Genomic DNA, 22,766 nt, shown 5'->3' with positions numbered 1-22,766 from the left:
GAAAGGGAATCGTTTATTTACAAACTTTGGGAAAGTATTTCAATGCTAGTGATGGCCGGAACGGAATTAAAACGCAATTCTATAGGCAATGATAATATCATAAAAAATATGGTCTATGTAAAGGCCTTACAAAGTTCTAAATTATATCTTTAAGGAGGAGATAATTGCCTAGGAAGTATTATCCAATGGGAGAATCTGACAGCGCCATTTGTGAGTGAATTTCCCATTGGGAAAATTGTAAATGTTTCTTTTCCGGTTTCTATTAAAAATATAGTGTGCATCCTAATAACATTGAAAACTATGATTATTTGAAATGAGAAAAAAACGGTATATATCCAGTGTTCCAATCTTTAAGTTGACACATTGTGAAATCACCTTTGGGAACTCCTATGGAAGTAAATTCCCACTGGATCAAAACACCTCTGTCTTGCAATTGCCTATACTTTTATCAAACACTCGATTACTGTTTATGTTTCATTTAAAACTCATTTGGCATGTGTCAAAAATCTCAAGAGCTACATGACTATAAGACTGAAGGCGTGAAAAATCTGTATTTTGTGACTTTAACAAAATATGTGATATCACGTTTCAATATTTCAAAATAAAACAGATGATTGATACAAGTTCGATTCAGCATTAAAAGTTCAACTAAGTTCAATTTTTGTCGTTTAAGTGTCATAATTATGAAGATTTGATGCAAATTTTCCATTTTGTAAACATTTTGAAACGCTCATCTTTTAATTAGTAAAATAAAATTATTTTATGGTAATTTTGTTAATACCGTTTTCTATTGATAGGAATGATTGTGTACACCACTGTGTGGTATAGGACAAGAAGGACGAGTGAAGACAGCAGATGGGCTAAGTACGAAGTGTCTTTAGCACTAACTGAGGCTGTTTCACAACTCACCTGGCGAGTAAACACAATGTTTACATTACATTACATTTACATTACTGTTATTTGTACATCTATATTAAAACTCAACACAGATCAATTATTTATAGAATTGTTTAATCATAATGTATATTCTCACATGTACAGTATACATTTCTATCTATATATTCTACATTATAATGTACGGCATATATTGCTCTTACGTTTATTCGCGTTTTGTCATATGAAATTGAAATCTAGCCACTCGTTCAAAGTTTAAAGCCTTTTCCATGCAATGACTGATTTACGCACAGAATCAGAATGCTATGGACAGCAATATAATACTTTTCATCAAATTTTAAAGTAAATAAACATTCATACTTTTTGTTTGTTTATTACAGCCTTTAGGCTTTATCAAATACTAATATTTAAATATTTTAGTTTGTACGTATGGAACGAATTCGACAGAATGTTGTAGATTGTTGCATTTTGACTTAATTTGTGAAAACATAAATACATAGGCGTAGGAGAGTTGGGACCAAGATATGCTTTGCCACCCCTCCCCCTTAAGACCGAAAGAACCTACTTTTCTAAGAAATAGCAATAGGTAAAGGAAAAAAAGTCATTTTGACAGTTCAATTAGATATATTGATAAAAGTTTGATAAGATGTCTACTGCCAATAGGGAAAGGAACGTTTTTTAGGGTTCTCCTAATATTTTCAGGGAAATACCACTTCTTAAACTGGGGTTCAAATGATTCAATGAATTCGAAATCATGATAACCACTCAAAATAATAAGTACTAAAATTTTTCCTCGTGACAAAATGAATATAGTACATCTTTAAGAACGTAACTGATTTATTATATGTAAAGATCAAATATCAAAAGAAATTAAAGGAAAACAATACTCAAAATATACATAAAACTGAGTCTTAAACACAAAATATTATCACAGAATGGCAATATAAAACTAAAATAAAACATATCAAGCATTTTACACTGATTACATGTCTATTATTCTGCTAACTTCAACATAAAAACCAAAAGAGTCATCATAATTATCTATTTTATCATGTCCTTAACAATTAGCGAACGTCGTAAACATTAAAAGCAATAACAAAAAAGTAAAAATGTTTTCCCAACAACTTATTACGGCCTGTCTCCATATTTTCTATGAACGTATAAATATGTATATTTACAGTGAAATTGAGCCCGTTATGAACAAATTTCAAAACAAATGTTCCTTATTGAATTGTTATTAGACCATTCCGAATTAAAGTAAAAAAAAATTATATGACAACTCATGGAATGAAAAATGAGCCACAAGATTTCCCTTTATTTGTGTATACGATGCCTGTACACATGTTAACGTAATTGTGCATCATTAGATATTGATGAATCATTGCAACTAGAAAGTCCTCTATTTATTTAGATATGTCCACATTTCACAACATCAAGACCTTGGTCTAAAATTCTCAATCAATTGCATGTTCTCCTCCGAAATCACATATTGTCATCCCAATCTTGTAGAGAAAATGCCCAGACATTCCTAGGTCCTGTGATTCCAGAGCCGCCTAATATGTTCTGTATAGTTTCTGAAAAATGTAGAAGATCGATTTTTAAGTCGAAAGCTTCCTTCATCAATGATATTTATAGGTTATTAGATTTGTATCGAGAAATATGCACGAGTTCTGCCCGTCTTTAGGAGCGCAATATTATTCCGCGAAAGAACGAGTGCACATTTCTCCAAGGTAATCCCATAATCTTTTTATTACATACGCATCTACACTTAAAATAATCATATAAATGTTACAAATGTGTTGTTAGTCCCGAGTAAAATTAAAAATATTGCGTTAAAGAACTTTTAAACGTGACGACATACACGAAACTGACGTCACAAATGACGTCACACACCTGATATGAAATTTGAACGTCAACATGAAAAAATATTGACGTTTCATGTTCCATTGAAACTTAACGGAGTTATTAAATGAATATGTAATAAATAACATTATTTGTACTAATATACATGAAGTATTAATGTTTAATTGTGTTTTGTTTTATTGGATTGTATGCTGTTTAGGTAGTGCTCAATAAAATATACACCCAGATACATAGGACACAACCGAGCAAAGAAAACCCAGAAGACTCGGTTTGACTGAGTCCGCTATTGAGACGTAAAGAAATGTGCAGCACCCCACTAGCACCGGTTTTAGCAGAACTCTATTACACAGTTGGACTGAATATGCTCGCTTATAAAAGAAGATCATACGGAAGCATAGAACGCAAAACAGACTCGAAGTCATGCAGTTTGAGTATCTGGCCTGGGTTTTATGACACATCTCAAATAGGAAAAGACTCGTCACGCTGTAGGACGTAACGCTGGACCTATGGACTGACAATCTGAATATTGACATAATAAACAAGTCAGACAGGACACCTATGTTTGTGATATCAATGTGGATTCATGATTTGATAACAATGTTTAATAAAAAAAGGTGAATAATCATTACTTGTTTCCCACAGCTCGGAAAGCTGAACCATCGAGTCAAACCGACTGATGAACACTTTACTTTTACCGTCAAACAACGTCTTTGGTTTAAAGTCTGCCCGTCCCTACAATCAAAGCAAACACTGTGTCTTCAAATTTATCATACATGTGTCAATACGCATGAAATCTGTGGTAATACGTATCAAGGACATAAAAGCACTTAAAATGTATAAAGTAATGCTAATTTAGACAAAGAATTTTCAACCTGGAACTTTTGTTTTTAAATGTATAACCCAAATTGCAAAATGTTCTGAACAAATGGAAAATGACAACAAAAAATGAGGAGATAATTCGTTATAACATTGCTTAATTATGCAATCTTTAATTAGACTTTTACACTTATATAATATTTCATCCTTCTCGCTAAAAGTGATATGGAAAGTAGTTTTAGTAAACACGAGACGCAAAAAATGAACTTATACTTGCTGAAAGAATTACACGTGTCAGGCGATATGAAGTTGAAACTCGATATCTCGCCCATTAAAAATTCCGGCGATCTCGTAGACATTTCCAGGTCCCGTCCCCATAACATGTGCACAAAATATCATTTTTAATCGAATTTCGGTTATTTCGACATAGAACCCCCGATCTCTTGGTTTTTGCGATACCATGTTTCAACTGCAATTGTAAATAATGATCAAACCTCAAGTGCAGATGCAATAAATCGTAAATTGGTTTTGGTGAACTGCGAAATGGCCTCGCCTGCCTTTGTCTGGAAGTCCTGAAGATCTTCAGTGTAATATCTCCGTGCATTCAAAACCTCAATAACTAGGTACGTGTTCAAGTTGCCTGGAAACAAACCAGTCAATTTATGGTTCGATGTATAACACAGCACACTTTTGGGCGCAATTAGAATAAATTCCTTCACTAAAAATAAAATCTAGAAACATTTCATGGATCAAATAAAGTTTATGAAATAGTGTTGAACATTTAGTGGCCATAATTTAATATTGCATATGCTTAACTTTAATAAATCAATCACAAATAGAAATCCTTCTTACTAAGAATAGGCGGCGTCAACAAAGGAATATAATATGCTTCAAACGAATGTGGCGTTGGGAAGCAGGGATCCTTAAAACGATTGTGAAAGCTATTGTCAAAGACGGCCTTTGCTTTATCTTTGTTCGGAAACCAAAACACAGCAACTGCTTCCTCAACATTCTTGCACGGAATGCGAATTCCTGGGTGCCGATGCTGCTGTGCCTTTGAAAACAACCAACCCGGGTCACCTTCAATTGGGTACACCTTTATAACGAGAAAGTAGGAAATAGAATTACCGAGATGAAAATTAGAAATAATGAGATCTAAACATTAATGCTATATAGACAAAAAGCTATCTTTGCATCTATTGGATGATAATTATGCACAGTAGACTAAAATGCTCTTAATAAAATAATCTGCAAACAAAGATATGATACTGAGTTATATTTGTTAGCCGTAATTTTGTCAAGAACGTGGAGTTTTTCTTTAAAAAAAGAGAGACTAACATACGGAGCGTGTGGGGTTTTATTTCTTTTTGTATTATAAATAAGTGAGACATATCCATTGCAAACAACAAAAAGTAATATAAATCTATTGAACAAAAACTGTTAAAGTAATCTTACTTACTAAAAACATATTGAACATTATATTCATTTCATTTAAGAATATCAACAAACAATTTCTTATTTCAACAAAACCACAAACAAACCCTATGTTATGAATTACAAGTCATGTAACAGGCGTCAATTTGAAGAAAAAAAGCATACTGTATTTTTGCCAGTCAAAGAATGAGATGTATTGTATTCAATACAGAATATAGAGTGTATGGTCACGTGATGATGGCAGTGAAATTTAAGTAACACTGTAACCGTGTATACTAACATGATGTTTCCTAGCAATACCAAGAATATAACCAAAGTTGCTTTTGATTATGGGCTGCAGTTGTCTTAGGGCCACAACGACGTCTTCATACGCAGTGTCGTTGTCCTGAAAGCGAATAATGTAGAGTCCACCTGCCCGTTGTTCATGCTGCAAGATAAAAGACAAAGTGCTTTTAACATATTATTTTCCTTTAAAAGATCTATGCTGAAACTGACTGAGTCCTTGTTTCACCACATTATTTAAAAGTCAAAGCATTCAGATACATAAATTATAACAAGCTAGCAGATACAACATACTGGTCAGAAAACAAACATTTTCGCATACCATAGGTGTGAACCGTTTTACAGGGACAATGACGAACCGCATGATAAAGCAATATAATTATCAATAAAATATTAACCATTTCGACATGTAAGAGGAGAAATTATATTGCTATACAAATGCACAAAGAGAGATAGTAACAAGGTTACAAGGTTTAATACAGGTGTACAGAAATTTTCGAAATGAAGGCAGGCCTTGTTCTTCATTCACTTTACGAACATGCAGTTAAAGCAACGGCATAAAGCAATGTGATTCGAAGCGGAGTCCTGGTGGAACACGTTATCGCATTCACGTACAGGAGATAAACATGGAACATGTTTTACCAGGAATGGCCTAAATGCATTATTGAATGTAATAATCTGCATCCATTTTGACACCTTTATTTATGAGAAATAGCGACGTTTTGTCATACAAACTAACACCAGCGCAGCCTACACAAAAAGTCCAGCGTTTTACAAATTTAACTTGTAATAAACACGAGTTCGACCAAAACTACGGCCAAAGCAAAATATCACTTCATCTGTGTTAACGTCATTTTTTTTATTTCCCACAGAGGTATAGATGTCATGCACGGTAGCGTCTTTTCAGTACATGGGATCATCGAAATATGAACACGGTTATTTCTGAAGTTTTGCGTTGAGAATTTTCGCTATAACTCTGTTTACTAATGCCAGAGATCCACGGCATTTTTGCCATCTCCCTTTGTGTAGGAGGATTCACCAGTTTGACCATATTACGTATTGTACGTATAACGTCAGTCTTTGCAGCGGCTGGGCGTTTAAGAAATTTCACAACAAATAATTTCTAATATCTGCTTTCACATTATGAATACGTTGCATAGTAGCAGCAACTGAATCAGTATATATCTTACTTTAAATGTCATAGAACAACACCTTTAAATAAATTATTAGTTTGTTCCTCACCATTTTGAATTGAAAAATCAAACTTATTGACTGGTATTTAGACAAAGTGTGTACATAAAAATCGATTTGCACGAGCCATCACGTGGAATGTAATCGTATGGCTATGCGTTTCTTAAAAAGTTGAACACTTCTCGTAATTGCAAATAATGAAACCAACAAAGTTTAAATCACAAAACATCGAAACGTACAAAAATAATAGAGGGGAAACAACCGTACAGCAAAACAAAACAAGTGCAAACAAACGAGTGCAAATAACACTGAACAGTCAAACGAAAATACCACAGAAAAGCCAAACAATGAAAAACAACCTCTTGCAAATACCACAGAACAACCAACCAACGACAAATACCAAAGAGAAGTCAAACGATGAAACACAACCAAGTGCAAATACCAGAAAACAACCAAAAGATGAAAAACAATCAAGTGCAAATTCAAAGACACGGATGATTAACTACAACCAAGAGCAAGAAAACCAGGTGCGACGTGGGCTTCTTACCACATATCCGTAACGTGGGGAAACAAAAGCACGTTCATATGTCGACACACCTGTCCCTGGATTTTGTTTAAACGGAGCATTGGCACCCTGTTTAATGTTAAATAATTACTTTTTAATCGTTCAGTTTTTACCTAAATGTGCATCTTCGGTAATAGTACATGTTGTTACATTGATTTTTTCTTTAATTTAAAGCTTAGCCTGCTGGCGGCAAGTGATTCTGCCTTTGCGGCCAGTGCAGAACAAGATCAGCCTGCATATCCGTGCAGTATGATCATGGTCTGCACTGTTCGCTATTCAGTCAGTATCTTTTTGGCAAGCACCCCTTTTAATAGTAAATGGTATTGTCCAAATTAAAGTATGGACAAGTTCATTATAGAAATTTAGCAGGGTACGGGTTAGATAACAGTTTTTGTTTGCACAATATTATTTACATAAACCTCAAACATTAGCCTACGGTTTAATATAGGATACTAATATCTAGAAGTAGGCCTAGGTGATGAATCATTAAAAATAACAAATTAGGCAAATGTCTGTAAATTGAAAGCTGAAAGCTCACTAATGACATGAAGAATAATATCACCTCTGTTATTGAAAAAAGGGAAGTAAACTTATAATTTATCGATCCAATTTCTCGAAATTCCTAGTAACTGTTTAAAAATAAATTAAACTGAAGGAAGTTAATGATTGTTAAAAACAAAATCCAGTAATCGTTCTATATAACCTTTTAAGAAAACAAATGGCCTTCATGGTCCTATATCGCTCACCAGAGTATCGCAGCTGAAACAGGTATCTGCTAATTACTATAAAAACTGTCCTACTTATTAAAAAGAGTTTTTCAAATAGCTTTTCAAATAGCCTACTTTCATGCACCCATACAAAGAAACCTAGATCCGCCAGAGCTGCCGTGCTTTTGTTTGACAAATCAAAATGAGTTTGAAGGGGTGGGGGGGGGGGGGGGGGGTCATCCAAGGTACATTTCGCTGAAACTTTTTCAAAATCGGACCAGTGATTTAGGGATTTATTTTTTCATAGCACATACACTGTGCATAATATTTATTACGTCATAAGGTCAAACGTCATAGCGGGCATGCTGAATAAGAACACATCACAAAACAGGCAAATATTTGGTGAATATCTTCAAAGATGTAGATGATAATCATTGATTACGTGTTACAATCGAAAGAATATATCTTGAACAGGCTGTACCCTCCTTAAATAATTCTTTCGCATCTGAGCTCGAAAAGACAACTCACTGTTCTGAACTGAACAATCATGATAAAAGAGTCATCTAAGAAATATTTGGTGAAAATTATTTTACATTTAGATAGGCAGTTTCTGATAAGATTTTTCAAGTTTCGCCAAATATGGAAAAACTGACTACGTCCTCTGGCGGCCATGAGTTTTTAGTAATTTTTACCAAGCTGATTTATTTCGGTAGAAACTCACCCAAAGAACATTTGTGTGAAATTATTTCAAAATCAGGCCAGCCGTTTCTGAAATAATACTTTTTTTAAAAAAATCCACTAGGGGCCTATACACACATTGGGAAAGGTGGTCATGTTATCTGATAGATATGTTATTCCTTGATGTTGAGTTTTGACAAATCAAATTAACGTTTCCATCACTTACATATAGGGGAAAATGAAAAGTTCAGCCTCTGGCTGTCGTGTTTTTGCTTGGCATTTTATTTTGACTAATCGGAGTAAATTGAACAGACTATGCAGAGGGTTGTCCAAGAACCATTTCTGTAAAATTATTTTAAAACTGGGCGGAAAGATTCTGACAAGATGATTCTTAAGCTTTTAACTGTATACATAGAGGGGAAAGTACGATGGTCCCTTGCTGTCATGTTTTTGACTAATCAAAACGTACTTAGTAGAGGATCACTTGAGAAATTTGTTGAAATAATTTTAAAACTGGACCAGCGGCTTTAGAGGAGATTGCGAATATGTTTGAACATCTTTGAACGATTACCAATGACCATCTAGCCCAATCTACATCAACTTCCACCAAATGGTTTAAGAGGAGATGTTGCTTGAAGAAAATTGTAAACTGATGGACCACGGAAAATCAATGGACGGTTAGTTATCACAATAACTTGTGCCCTGATGAACTTGGAAGTAAACTATTATTTTTATAAAGTAGTACTCTGGTGAGTTAAGTAGTCTCTTTAGGATGAAATTTATTCGTTAAAGCAGTACATTAACATACAAAATAATACTCATCGGGTTTCTCTTCCGGTTTTGGCATCAGATATTTTGAGTCGTGGAAATACTTATTGATGTCCTGTAATATAATTATGCACATGGTTGTAATAAAAAGGAGAAACAAGACGCGTGTGGTAATATTTCGCATATTTCGAAAACGTGGTAGACAAATGTTAAAGCTATTAATTACTTTGTATACTGTGAAAAACGTACTTTAAAATATAAGATTATTTGGGGTTATCAAAACGGATGATTAAATATAGCTACGAATTAATACTGTTAGCTTAGATAAATGAATTTCCCACTTCGTCTCTATTTTGTTTGGTTTAACATAAAGTTTTACTTACACAATGATAGATCATGTGACAACTTTCCAGCTTTAGATGGGAAAAGCCCAGATATTGGCGTTATTTTAGGCACCAGCGGGCATCTGGATAGAACCATCGACCTTCTGTAAGCCAGATGGATGGTTTCATCATTTGAAAGAATTGTACACCCGAAGCAAGGTTTCGAACCCACAGCGGTAGGGGCAAGTGATTCAAAGTCAGCGAATGAAACCACACGGTTATAGAAACCCTTCCCATTTCATTTTGCATATAAATTTTGCTACTATTACACACCCGTGGCGGATTCGAGGACTGGTATGGAGCAGTATATTCAAACGTTTTGGGTTTGTCCTGAAAAATATGTATAAACATCCAAAGATATAACACCATCCTATAAATGTAAAATAAAATCACCTGTACTTTAAGAATATTATTCTTATTGATTCTTACAAAATATACTGTCTATTGTCTTAATTTACAGCGATATTGTTCATTTTACGTTGTATATTCTGTTCAGCATCTTTACTTTTAATTAATACTTTGGTTGTGATTTTATGAAATATAAGTCTTACGCAATCCATGAAAGTTATGTAATTTTACTAGATACGGACTGGTTTTGTTTTTATCGGATCTTCACCTTCATTAGATATTCCTCTTCCTCTATGCGCTTACGGCGCCATTCTTCCTCCTGTCGCAAAATAAGCACATCAATCTTTACACATTGTTTTCTGTCTTTCATAATTGTACAATTTAAGCATAATAAGAACATGTAACTATTTAGTTTGCATCATTGCTGAGCCTTAAGTGCATTAAACATGCTAAAAAAATTTTCAAATTGTGAAACAAATATACGATTAAAGTATGATTTATTAACAATATCAAATTATAGATCTAATGCTTATTTCATATCAAAGAAAATTTATATGTTTTGCATTACAGGAATATAGTAAAATGTACACGAAAACCTTGAAAGACCAGAAACTGACAACAATCCGCGAGAAAGTGCAATACCTCATGTAACCATGTCACACTGTGCTTGATAGAATCCAGGAAAGCTAGAAAATAAAGATACCAGTCAACTCAGTCTGTGTAATATTGTGTATTACATAAATTTACATTATATATGGTATTTAACAATATCAAAATTAACCACTGGGTCAAGATCAAACAAACAACAGGGGTAAGATAAGAAAAGCATAAGGTACACAGACAAAACCAAACAAATACAGCAACAGGAACAACACCAAACAAACAACAAGACCAGACAAACAACATGTACAAGACTAAACAAACAACAACACCAGACAAACAACAGGTACAAGACCAAACAAACAACAGGTATAAGACCAAACAAACAACAAGACCAAACATCAAATACCTACAAGACCAAACAAACAACAGGTACAAGACCAAACAACAAGGTCAGATAAACAACGGGTACAAGACCAAACAAACAACAGGTACACGACCAAACAAACAAGAGGTACAAGACCAAACAAATAACAGGGATAAAACCAAACACACAAGACCAAACAAACTACAAAACCAAACAAACAAAAGGGACAAGACCAAGCAAGTACAGTAACATGAACAAAAACAAACAAACAACAAGGGCTAAATCAAACATTCAACATGAAACATAATCGGTCTGTTCCATAACAAAACTTGTATTAGTGACAAGAAATTAAGTTTGAAATAACAAAATATTCATAAAAGCATTCTTACACATTTCAAATCTTAAATTTTGAAGAAATTATCTTCACTATTTCAATACTTACAATGCTTTTAAGTAAGTCACTAAAAACTTTTAGAGATGTGATATCCAGAACATCGTGAGATTAATATGAAGTCGTCATGCATGACGTGTATATTTAATGTCGTTTGTTATTTATATTATATTACTAGCTTTACATCATATATATTACATTATTGGGATTAACGTCTGCAGATACAAAATACAATAACAAAGATCATGGTCAGAGTAAGAATTTGATGAACAGGATTTAGATGTGCAGCAAAACAACTAGAAAACACCTGAGAAATGCGAGAACAAACACCTGAGAAATGCGAGACGAAACACCTGAGAAATGCGAGAATAGTCTTTTGACTGAATTGATGAAATCAGAGCAGTAAGAATAAGTTGTGGCGTAAGACACCGGTCAGAGCGTGTGAATTTAGAATATGTAAGAAGTGGAAGATCTGCGGTTTAAAGACAAGCCATTGCAATGGACCTGTCGCCGTTGTAACTCGTGTAGATAATTGTAATCATCATCGTATTGTGTTTGCTGTAAGAAGAAACAAAACAGAATTTTAAAATAAATCATCCGGCCGAAATTCTCTTCTGAGCATGTACACTAGTTCCGGAATCTATTTAGGTACTCCAGTCATTCTAAATGAATTGAGGTTTTCAACAAAAGAAACCAACTACTTCTAATGTCCTCTTCGTTCAAAACTTGCACAGACTTTGTAAACAGCTTACAAAGGCTTCTCTAAAAACTAGATTCAGTAAATGGATTAATTACAGCTTGATTTTTTTAGAAAAAAAATGTTAATTAACGTAATACTGCATTTGAAATTAAAAAATAGTACATGTATCTGATGTGAAGCACCCTCTTGTTTATCAAGTGGCTACAAGTTTATATCTTAAATTTGTCTTTGTTTCTAAAGGATGACATAAACATCATTGTTCGTCATAACTAAGATCTGTATTTCCTGTAGAAAGAGGAGATATAAATGAGTGTCTATCATATCTCATGAACGATGACATAAATATATATTTTTTTCGTCATGTCTCAGATCTGTATTTCCTGCAGAAAGGGCAGATATATACGAGTGATCATCATATCTCATGAAGATGACATAAATATCATTGTTCGTCATATCTCAGATCTGGTGGGTTTTCTGAAAGTTACATTGTCCATTATCGTTCACAGCAGGCAGCTTTTCTACTCTATAAACATATTTCCAGTATGTGTTTAATTATTGTAGCAAAGTTGAAAATTGTTATGAAGTAACGTCAGAGTATTATCATTTCAAAACGAACTACCTGCTGTAGTCTGCTGTAGTTATTTTCCAGACTGCTGAAATTTTTCTGACGACTGAACCTGGTCATTTGTATCTTAGTGTAAGATAGGTCTTTAGAGAACATGCTTATTTATGCAAAAATGATATATGTTTATAATTTGTTTAAGGAACTGACAAATGTTTATAAAACAAAATAATTTTGAATTTTTCTAATATTAAAACGGACATATTTAATTAAAGACACAAAAAAGAAAAACAATAGTTCATTGCTATAGGATGTATGCGTGTGTCAGTGATATTTTATGTTATCTATTGAAATTGCGAGACCTGGCACTTAAGCATTACCAGTCATAACGATTTGTTTAGGTAGCATTCAGCGTTTCAAAAAGACATTCACATGCATTTACCAAATGATCTATTGTATTTCAAAGTAAACAACTTTGAAGGATTTTTTATGGTAATTGTATATATAAATCATGTTCAGTTTTTATATAGATCTTACAGATCCCTCTGTTTGCTATGGTCGTCTGCTTGTTTTGAACATAAGCTGGCGTTGCTAGAGGAATACTGAATACCTAAAAGAAGCTAATATGCTACTGTGTTTACTAAGTATGACATTTAAATATAAATCTTCAAATATATACAGCATGTGCGATAGGAAAATATTTAAAAACTCTATCGATGTGTACTATAGGATTAGTAGAAGGCTGTTTTATCAATATGAATAGCCGAACATATTCCGTTATCGGCTTTAACAGAATTTTAATAAAGATCCAAATGCAAACGAACGGTTGTTCTTTATACTTAATTTCCCCTGATCGATATCCGATTAACTCAGGCAAAAGATTAAGGAAAAGAAAGTCAAAAATGGAAATGGGTTTAACAACATTATAATACGAGAATTATAGTACATTCAAATGTTGATAATACGGGTAAAAGTAAGCATATACGAAACTATACAAAATTTTGCATTCACAGCATGACATTTATGCACTACGTGTATGTATGTATTTTCCAGCCTAGTTGATTTGTTGGGACCTCTAAATCACGAAAAGAAATTATTATAGATTAAAAGAATTTTAAAAATTAAATAACTACCCATTGAATAGAAAGTTTGCGGTACTTGAAATTAGAATACTCTCAGTTCACTTTCAATATAAGTACGTGAAATGTAAAAAGTTATTTGAACTTTTAGAAATATTATATTTGAAAGCAAATATAATTATTCCGAAGGCCATATACGAAATTAGCTATTATTATGGAAAAGGCGACTTAATGGTGCAATATTATTACTAGTCTCTTCGTACAAAAAGAAAGATATATAACGTGACTTCGTACACAAAAGATGACATTAAGATCACATAATGAATTGTAACAAAACTAACAAAAAAAGAAAACATACTAAAATACTTTTATTCATGATGGGCGACATTATCTATTAACTGATTCGTTATAAAAATAGGTGTTATATGATTGTTTAAAAGTTAAAATGTAGACCTTATATATGAAAAGAATATATATGATTTAACAGATAAAAAACGAGTTTGTGTGCAACAAGGCTAATGTCCGATAAATACAATTGTCTAAATTTAATGAATGTACATGGAACTGTTTTAAATGAGACAATTTTCTACCAATGAGTGCAACTTTTTCGTGAATATATATTTATATTCGTTAGTAGCTCTAACTTGACTGTGTAAAGGACACAAACTCCATTTTCAAAATATAAACAAAAAAAAAATACTTTATGTTTACATTTACGTAAATTGGGCTGATTTTACAATCTGAAGTAGTTAATAAGCATGTTGACATGAATTGTATTCTAATGTAAGAGCATCATTGTTGTTGGTGTTATTATTGTTGTTGTTGTTGTTAGCACTTCAATCTTACCGATGTTTTATTAAATGATATACCTGTATTTTTAATTTTCCACTGTACTGATACAGCGCCTCTAGACATGAACTGTATTTTAAAATAATACTACTGTTTTAGTCAAACAGTGTTTTGACCATTAACTATACTAACTGTTGTCATTTACTAACTATATCTCCTACTTTTCCTACCTTTTCTTTCTCTTCAGCTTTTGCGTAGAAAGGTATATGTTCCCTCCTGTAGGCTGTGACGTACTGAGGGTTGTAGAACTTATTAAAACCCCAGTAAGATTCCCCATCAGCGCCCCCGGGCCGATGTGTAATTCTGTGCTGCTCATTCTTATACTGTGGTCGACCGGCCGGATCTTGCGGAGCCTGGTCTCGTGGGTTACCTTGAGCTTCAGAGTATCTCGGGTCAGGATAATAGTCGGGTCTTTCCTGGTATCGTTCTGGGCTCCTATCATACGAAACCCCTCTTTCAGTAAATCCGTTATTTGTATACGGTCCATCTTGAACGGAAAACTGTCCTTTAATCCTATTACTTTCCATTTTAACATTTCTCAATTCTCTTTCTAACTCGTGAATTTTGGCCGAGTGCTGTTTATTTCTCATTTCTAACTCCTCGACTCTTCGTCCTTCGTACGCCATGTCTAGTTCAGAATCCTTTCTATTTTCAGTAGTATTTTCACCTTGATATTCCTTAGCTACAGTGTCATTTGCATCCTTTACAGGTTCCTCCTTCTTTATTTCTTTTTTCTTAGTATAAGGTAAATGATAATATTCAATATCAAATAAAGCACCGAAATTGTCACTAGGAAAAGGCCTATGTCCTCGATTCAACGGTCTATTCTCGATTGCAGTAGTATTTGAATTATTACCACCCACCGGTGATTGGTTAATCCCCGCTTTGTTTGCAAGTGTACCATTGTAATCGATTATATCGGAATTTTCGGTTTTATTTTCTTTGGGTTCTTTACCAACATTTATGGAGCTATAAGGAGGTGGGGTTCGGGCTGTCATATTTCTTTACTAGAGTGTCAAGCAAGGTTTTAAAGAACACTTTAAAATGCAATAAATCTGACAGTCTTTAATATCTCGGCAACTAAACAGTCAACGTAAACTTGGTGTGTTAAGTTTTATGCTTGTCAAAAAACAAATACAGATATTGTCAAGTGCCTCCAGCTAAAGATATAAAGGGTATTCATGAATGACAATGTCTCCAATATCAACCCTTTAAACACTTTCATATAAAAAGTACTTAACGTGATAAATGTTATGATTAATAATCCAATGTTTATTTAGAAAATCCTTAACAGACAGAATCGACCTTCAATGAATATATCTATCTTATATCTAAAAATATACTTCAAATTTTATAATATATCCACTTCGTGTAGATTTTCTATCTTAAAAATATTCTCCACCAACAAAATATTAGTTCATGTTACAGTTTTCTCCACATACTAAGTTCAAACTGTTTACAAAATCAAGCAGTTGAAATAAATTCGTCTTGTTGCTAGGTCTATTGATAACTCATTTTTCTTTCATAAAACATCATCAATGGTGCATGCAATTACATTTTCTCTTCAACCGAGACTTCAGTAATGGCAAAATTCAATCCTGGCACGTGTTATCAATGGAATATATTGATGATATTCATTGCATCGATATAAGTGTATGAAAAGTATTAATTGAAGAAATAATGTTAGCTTAGGTTTAAGAAATGTCTTTTATGAGGTTGGCTGAAATTGATTTTGAAAGAAAGAATCATCGAGACGTGTGAAAGAGAATTGCAGTGAAAAAAAATCTGTTATGTATGTAGTGCCTATATATTCTTTCTATTTAAAGTCTTGTAGATCACTCAGTTTCATAGTTTCATTCTCTTAAAAGTTATTTTATAATGATAATAAAAATAGTAGTAGTGATGATGATTATGATGATGATGATGATGATGATGATTCATTATTGTATGCTAACATTATTGTATGTGTTACACAACGATGATGGACACTTCGAAATATATACAGTCAAAATAATGAAAACAATAATGATAGTAATACTTAATTTAATAAATAGGGGGTCTAACAAGAGTGTTTTTTTTTTTCATAATGAGTATATTTAACGAGTTAAATAATATAATGAAATGCGAGGCTGTACCTGAAACTCAGTGGCTTGGTTTATTGTAGATAACATAATCTACATAACAGATTTTTTTGTCACTCGATTTCATTTTTTTTTTCAAAGTCAAACTCTGCAAATATACTTTAATATTAGACATATTCATGGGGGGTATGTTGTTGTCGTCAAGAAATAAAAGCTACATTTTCTTCATCTCATAATCACACACATTCTATAAAAACATATATGAGCCGCCCCATGAGAAAACCAACATAGTGCGTTTGCGACCAGCATGGATCCAGACCAGCCTGCGCATCCGCGCAGTCTGGTCAGGATCCATGCTGTTTGCTTTCAAAGCCTATTGCAATTAAAGAAACCGTTAGCGAACAGCATGGATCCTGACCAGACTGCGCGGATGCGCAGGCTGGTCTGGATCCATGCTGGTCGCAAACGCACTATGTTGGTTTTCTCATGGTGCGGCTCATATTATATATAAAGCTACTGGAACGCAAATGTCAATATATGTGCTTCAAAATATGCAGACTTTAAAAATACAAACATATATATAGTAAAAAAAAATCTTAGATAAAAAAAACCCAATAAAATGACAAAACTTAATTATAGTACAAATGTAAACAAAAATTCATGAACATTTTGCATTAATATGGATTGAATATGTGCAAAAAAGGACGATTGGTAAAAATAACGCATTTATAATTCAGTTCTAAACCACTCTTTCGGATTTGATAAAAGATAAAAAAAAAAGTGCATCTATGTTAGACAGCAGCAATAGATTGTACAACTTATAGGCTTTTGACCGATGGACTGGACACAAAGGGTTTCTAGATAAAAGTTCAAATTTGAGAGACCATATTGAACATACATAACACTTGTAATTGCAGTGCAGGTTTCAAAACTTCAGTGTAACAATATATATTTTTGGTATACTGGTATACCATACATGTCCCTTCAAAGATTTTATATATAACATCAATATGGTAAATAAAAGTTAATGTAAATGCCAAATGTCTAGTTTGCATGGAAATGGAAAGACAAATGTAATATTTGCCGGGTACAAATGTGTAGGAATAAAAAAACTAGAACGTGTTCAGTACTAGTTCATGAGACTCCGGACACATTATGTTGCATTTTAGTATATGCACTTGTCATTATCTTTCTGTGTAATGAATGTCTATGCTTTTAAAAGCTTTTAGGCTAATATATATAGAATTTAAAAAAAAAAATAGTGACAAGTACTTATGATATATGAGTAACGTCAAAAATGACAAATACTGGTAGTCGGAAAGTGCCGTTATTGAAATCAAACTCTATTCTATACAGTTATACATGAAAAAAGTAAAAAAAAGGGACACATTAAAAAGGAAATACCTATACTAATATAAGATGTGTTGCATTATGGATTAATTAAGATACCATTGCAAGTGTATGGCTTGTACTTACATATCGTCTATCATTTGGATAGGTTCTGTAGTGTACATCTTTCCGAAAAGTATCGCTTTCTTTTACGAAGTTGTGCTGAAAATAAAATGAAATAACTTCATCGGGACTCAGAACGATAGAACGAAAACGCGTAAGAACGACAGTACAAAAAGACAACAGACTCACACTAACAAAATGACACTCGGGAGGTTATGGCTCTTTTACTTAGTTTTTCACCGGTCCTTTTCTTCTGATGTGTTTGTTTGTTTTAGGTTTTAAAAAAACCGCCGTTTTTCAACAGTATTTCAGTTATATAACGGCGGGTAATTAACCTAACCAGTAACCAGTACAAACTTGTTCTCCATAAGTAACTGCCAACTTCCCCACTTCAATCAGAGGTGGAGGACGAATGATATATTTTACCTAATCGTAACGGAGAACATACGCCTCGCCCGAGGATCGAACTCACGACCACGCGATCCGTAGATCTGCGCTCTCCCTACTGAGCTAAGCGGGCGGGCTTCTCTTCTGATGTGCGGCGCGTTCTCGCTGTGTTGTTGGGCTTTTTTTTCGCGGGCACCAAACAACTAGTAGAAAACGGAAGGAATGAACAACCATGCTTTTGACTTCGGAATTCACAGATATTGAAAATGCCAATGGTCGAAATATGATGAAAGAAAAATTGGAATTAACAAAGAATCTCATTATTTCAAAATTTTGTCTTCTAAAGCAGTAAAATAACTCTGGTAAGACAATTTGTCCTTTACATGTTTTAAACAGAAACTTGAAGAGAAACAAACTCAAATTCTCTTCTGGTAAAACAACAAAATGGCATAGGAAAATGCTTGATCCTCTTGTTTCAACATTTCGGCAGTCCTGTCGTATTGCTTCAGAAGTGTCAAATTCAGTCATACTGGCGCAACATTAAAATGATTTTGTACTTTTGCAGTACAGCACCTTAATATATTTGAATACTGATAAAATATATGTGTACAAATTACTTTTGTCATAAGTCTAAAACAAAACTGCTAGCAACTGATATGAGCTACTATATTTTATCTACTGTTTTAGATTAAAGGCATATTAGAATTGAAATGATTTATAGAAAAACCGTGTTTTAACACTATTTATACACTCGGTCGGTAATACGTCGTACAAATAATTTCACTCGGGCTGCGCCCTCGTGAAATTATTACGCCCGACGTATAACCGCCCATCGTGCATAAATAGTGTTAGTTAAAGTACTCTTTTGCTATAAATTATTTCTTAAATAATTACCTCCCTTCATGAATCTCTAAGTTACGCAGAATACTTACATACATGGCGCTGCTTTGTATAGCATACAATTTGATTGAAAAAGCGGTTTGGCACAACGGATCTGAAAATATAACAAACGCACTTCATATTTTACTATTATTCTCTTCTTTTTTCTGATATGATAAATAAAAATACACCCCAGATAACTACCGGCAGTATTAATGACGAAGGAACCTCAGTTATTACCGTAAACACGTGTACAAATTCTATTCTAATTCTGATTTAGATTTGTTCCGAAACAGTATCACGTCTGCATACAATGACAGCACTTAAAACTGTTTTAAAGTGTAAGGAATGAGTGGACACTTTTATGAATGATTTGAAAGCTAGTTTAAATGACATGCTTCCTTTATAATCTTAAGATGTGGGACGAATAAATACAAAATACGTTGGATTCAATGCTTGACTCAAGAAGCATCTTGCCCCTATGACATACATATTTTAAAAATTACTTGTACAAACTAATTTCAGTTAGTTTACTAGACCAAAATCAACGAGTATGGATCATTTAAGACAAAAAGTGCCAATTTTCATATATTCAGTATTTTACAAACGTTAAAAACATATTGTTTTTTTCTACATTTCTGACAATCTTCGTCCAAAACTAAAGTATCCTCTTGTTAAACACTTAAGATACTCACAACTCCCAAAAGATATGTTCATATTGTTACTGTTATACATCAAATAAATAATTACAACAGTAGGTAAAGGCCATTTCAGCAGAATTACACAGATAATAAACTTCATTCTGAAAAAAAGGTGACTTCGAAGTGACTTCCACAGAAGCCAGTGAGTTAACATTGGGCATACCGTGCTATTATTGCTTTAATCTAAATATGGGGACAGTGATGAAAAATGGATACAGACATCGAATTTTGTCTTTACAGAGTCTTACATCTTCATATATTCATACACCTCCATATGCCAGATTACGAACAACATAAATGACAGTTTTTACTGTGCATAAATGTTTAAAATCTTCTTAAGAATATGCCGTACTCGACATTGTGTTATTGTAAACTTATTTGACAGTACTCGTCTTCTTTTACAGTTTTGTATATTTAAATGACCTAAGTTCATGAAAAGCTTTGATTTTATCAAATTACCAACAGGTAAATAATCCGTTTGACACGGTCCTTTTGTTTATTGTAACATAACACACACGAACACAATGAATGCTAGTTTTCAGAGATGGTACTAGTAATCAAAATTGCTTGATTGTTTTTTATTAGGTTTTAAGTCAGATCGACACTAGGCAGGCCATTTGGTGAATTTCGAGCTTTTATTTGAAAGAAGACCGGTACCTCTTCCATGTGCCCCTACATCACGTGCGGGCACCGGGCTGGACAACTTCCTCACATGACGATCAGAGCAGGACTCGAACCCGCGAGGCGATGGTCAAGTAATCTGAAGCCAGATACCTTAACCACTGGGCTAAGGAGACCTTTACCATTTTTTTTAATTCTTTTTAAACAATTATCCGACCAAGTAATGTTACATATTATTCATTATTATATGACTCCATATATAAATCGCCGGTCCATATAGTTCGTGCTATGTGACCTGTAAAAGCTCAACACATGTGGGCTAGTAAGTCAAAATTTAAAAATAAGGGCTGCTAAATCAAAAATTTAAAAGTAAAACTGTGAAATTAATTTATGATGTTATGTTATAAAATACTTATTGAATTGCTTGCCAGTCAATAGTCAAAACTACCGGTCTTCGATCCTTCGGACATCGGGAAATAGTTTTTACTTTTGGCCGGCAAGTCATTCAATAAGTTTGTACTGTTTACCGGTGTACGCGCCGCCCTACTTCACACACTGCGCACGTGTGTAGTAGAAATAATGGCCTAATAAAAAACGAACCAGATGTATCACCTTTTGCCAAACTTTTTTCTAAACAATTAAATTTTTAACTATTGGCTGCGGATTTCTATCTATTTGAAATATACCGCCAATACAAGGTGAATTCTAATTAAATGTGCACATTAATAAAGCGTCAACAGAAAGATTATATAACTCTAGATTTAGCTTCATTTGAAGCATTGCTTAGACATAAGTTTCGTCAAAAACCATTTATTCACGTCTGAGAAGCCTCGCAAAGGTATTACATTATTGTTGTTCTTTTTACATTTTGACTGCTTTATCACAAACTTTTGGCTGAATCGCTTTTTGGTGCAGATTTGAAACAAATTGGATCTCCGTACTGTCAAAAGAACAAAATGCAAAATTGACAATACGGATTGATTGGAAAGAAAATTTGAAAATGAGTCTAACTTTTGCTTACCTTTATATCTAGAAGTGTTTAATGATTCCCTCTAAGTCTCGTGAAAATAAATGCGTAGTTAACGAAAGAAAAATAGTTTCCATTCGGTTGTAATATCATATAAGAGTTTAAAATGACATTCTACTTTAATAAAAACAAAAGCTTTACCGGTTGATTAGATTTCAATGTACAACTATTTTAACAATATCATGACGAACATTCCATACGAAAAGAACGAAAAGGAATTTTAGGCGTCATGCCAAAACATTACAAGTGAGCTGTTCAAATGTGTTTATTTAACTGAGGTGTTTGTCTTTCCTCGGAAATAGAGAGAAAACAAAGTGTTTCTTTTCATTCAGCTGTTAAAGTCATAAAAATCCATATCTACAGCATTTGGCTACTTTCATATTACACGGAGGATAAAACCGCCAGTTGCCCCTATTGTCACAATTTCAGCACGGGCACAAGGAGTCATTGAGCAAGTCAGCCGGATGGCATCCTCTTATAAGAGCATCTTTGGTCTGGCATAACTTCTACTAACAGCGCTCGGAGAGAAAACTGGATCAAAATACATTGTTTTAAAATTACTGAACCGAATCATCATATTTTGTACGTTATATAAGGGCCATTCTAAAAAAATAATGACAATCGTGCTGGAATATTGTACACAATCAACGCTGCAGAGTAGTTTCCCCTTGGTATAATCCTGAGTAACTGAAAAATACCAGTCAGCATTTTTCAGCCTTGGAAAGAGGAAAAAGTCGCAAGGACTTAGATCTGGTGAATAAGCGGAATGGTTGAATTGTACCACTTTTTTCATCTCTCAGAAAGTCGGTGAGCCGCAGCGTTGTCATGGATCGACAGGAGACCGCGAAAACAAGTCCTTGGACGCTTTCTTTAACAACTTTCAGTACTTTCTCTCTATAAATCTTTCCAGCGAATGACTGTCCTGACGGTGTATGTATTTGTACAACAGTACCCCTTGAGTTAAAGAAGACGGGATACAAACCTTTTTGACATTTTCAGTTCTTTTGCAATTACTGGTATATTGTCCGGTTGTCAACGCGACGTTGTTGTTCATGGTCTCATCTCCTGTTCATCTAACTTTCTGAACTTGTTCAGCTTTTCTTTAGCACATTCGACCCCATTGGCCTTGTGCTCCTCGGTT

General features: G+C 33.7%; 1 protein-coding gene across 3 annotated transcripts; it reads right to left on the bottom strand.

Annotated features, from left to right (window-relative positions):
* Positions 1-992: 992 nt before the first annotated feature.
* LOC123549503 (uncharacterized) lies at positions 993-21,763 on the bottom strand. 3 transcript variants are annotated; one of them, XM_045337643.2, is made up of 13 exons: positions 21,620-21,763; positions 19,330-19,391; positions 18,035-18,109; positions 11,792-11,845; positions 10,198-10,248; positions 9,855-9,911; positions 9,239-9,313; positions 7,028-7,114; positions 5,288-5,434; positions 4,426-4,669; positions 4,068-4,213; positions 3,387-3,489; positions 993-2,468 (listed from the first exon to the last, which is right to left on the bottom strand). In XM_045337643.2, the coding sequence occupies exons 2-13, from the start codon at positions 19,333-19,335 to the stop codon at positions 2,377-2,379; spliced, it is 1,137 nt and encodes a 378-aa protein (XP_045193578.2). In that variant the 5' UTR covers positions 19,336-19,391; positions 21,620-21,763; the 3' UTR covers positions 993-2,376. The 3 variants fall into 3 exon arrangements, with proteins under 3 accessions (XP_045193578.2, XP_045193576.2, XP_053401254.1); XM_045337641.2 differs by lacking the exons at positions 18,035-18,109; positions 19,330-19,391; positions 21,620-21,763 and adding an exon at positions 14,648-15,921; XM_053545279.1 differs by lacking the exons at positions 7,028-7,114; positions 9,239-9,313; positions 9,855-9,911; ... (3 more) ...; positions 19,330-19,391; positions 21,620-21,763 and adding an exon at positions 14,648-15,919.
* Positions 21,764-22,766: the final 1,003 nt, after the last annotated feature.

This window comes from Mercenaria mercenaria, chromosome 6, assembly GCF_021730395.1.
Source record: "Mercenaria mercenaria strain notata chromosome 6, MADL_Memer_1, whole genome shotgun sequence".
Classification (NCBI taxonomy): Eukaryota; Metazoa; Mollusca; class Bivalvia; order Venerida; family Veneridae; genus Mercenaria; species Mercenaria mercenaria.
Note: the sequence above shows the minus strand (reverse complement) of the source record. Positions and strands in the feature narration are given on the sequence as shown.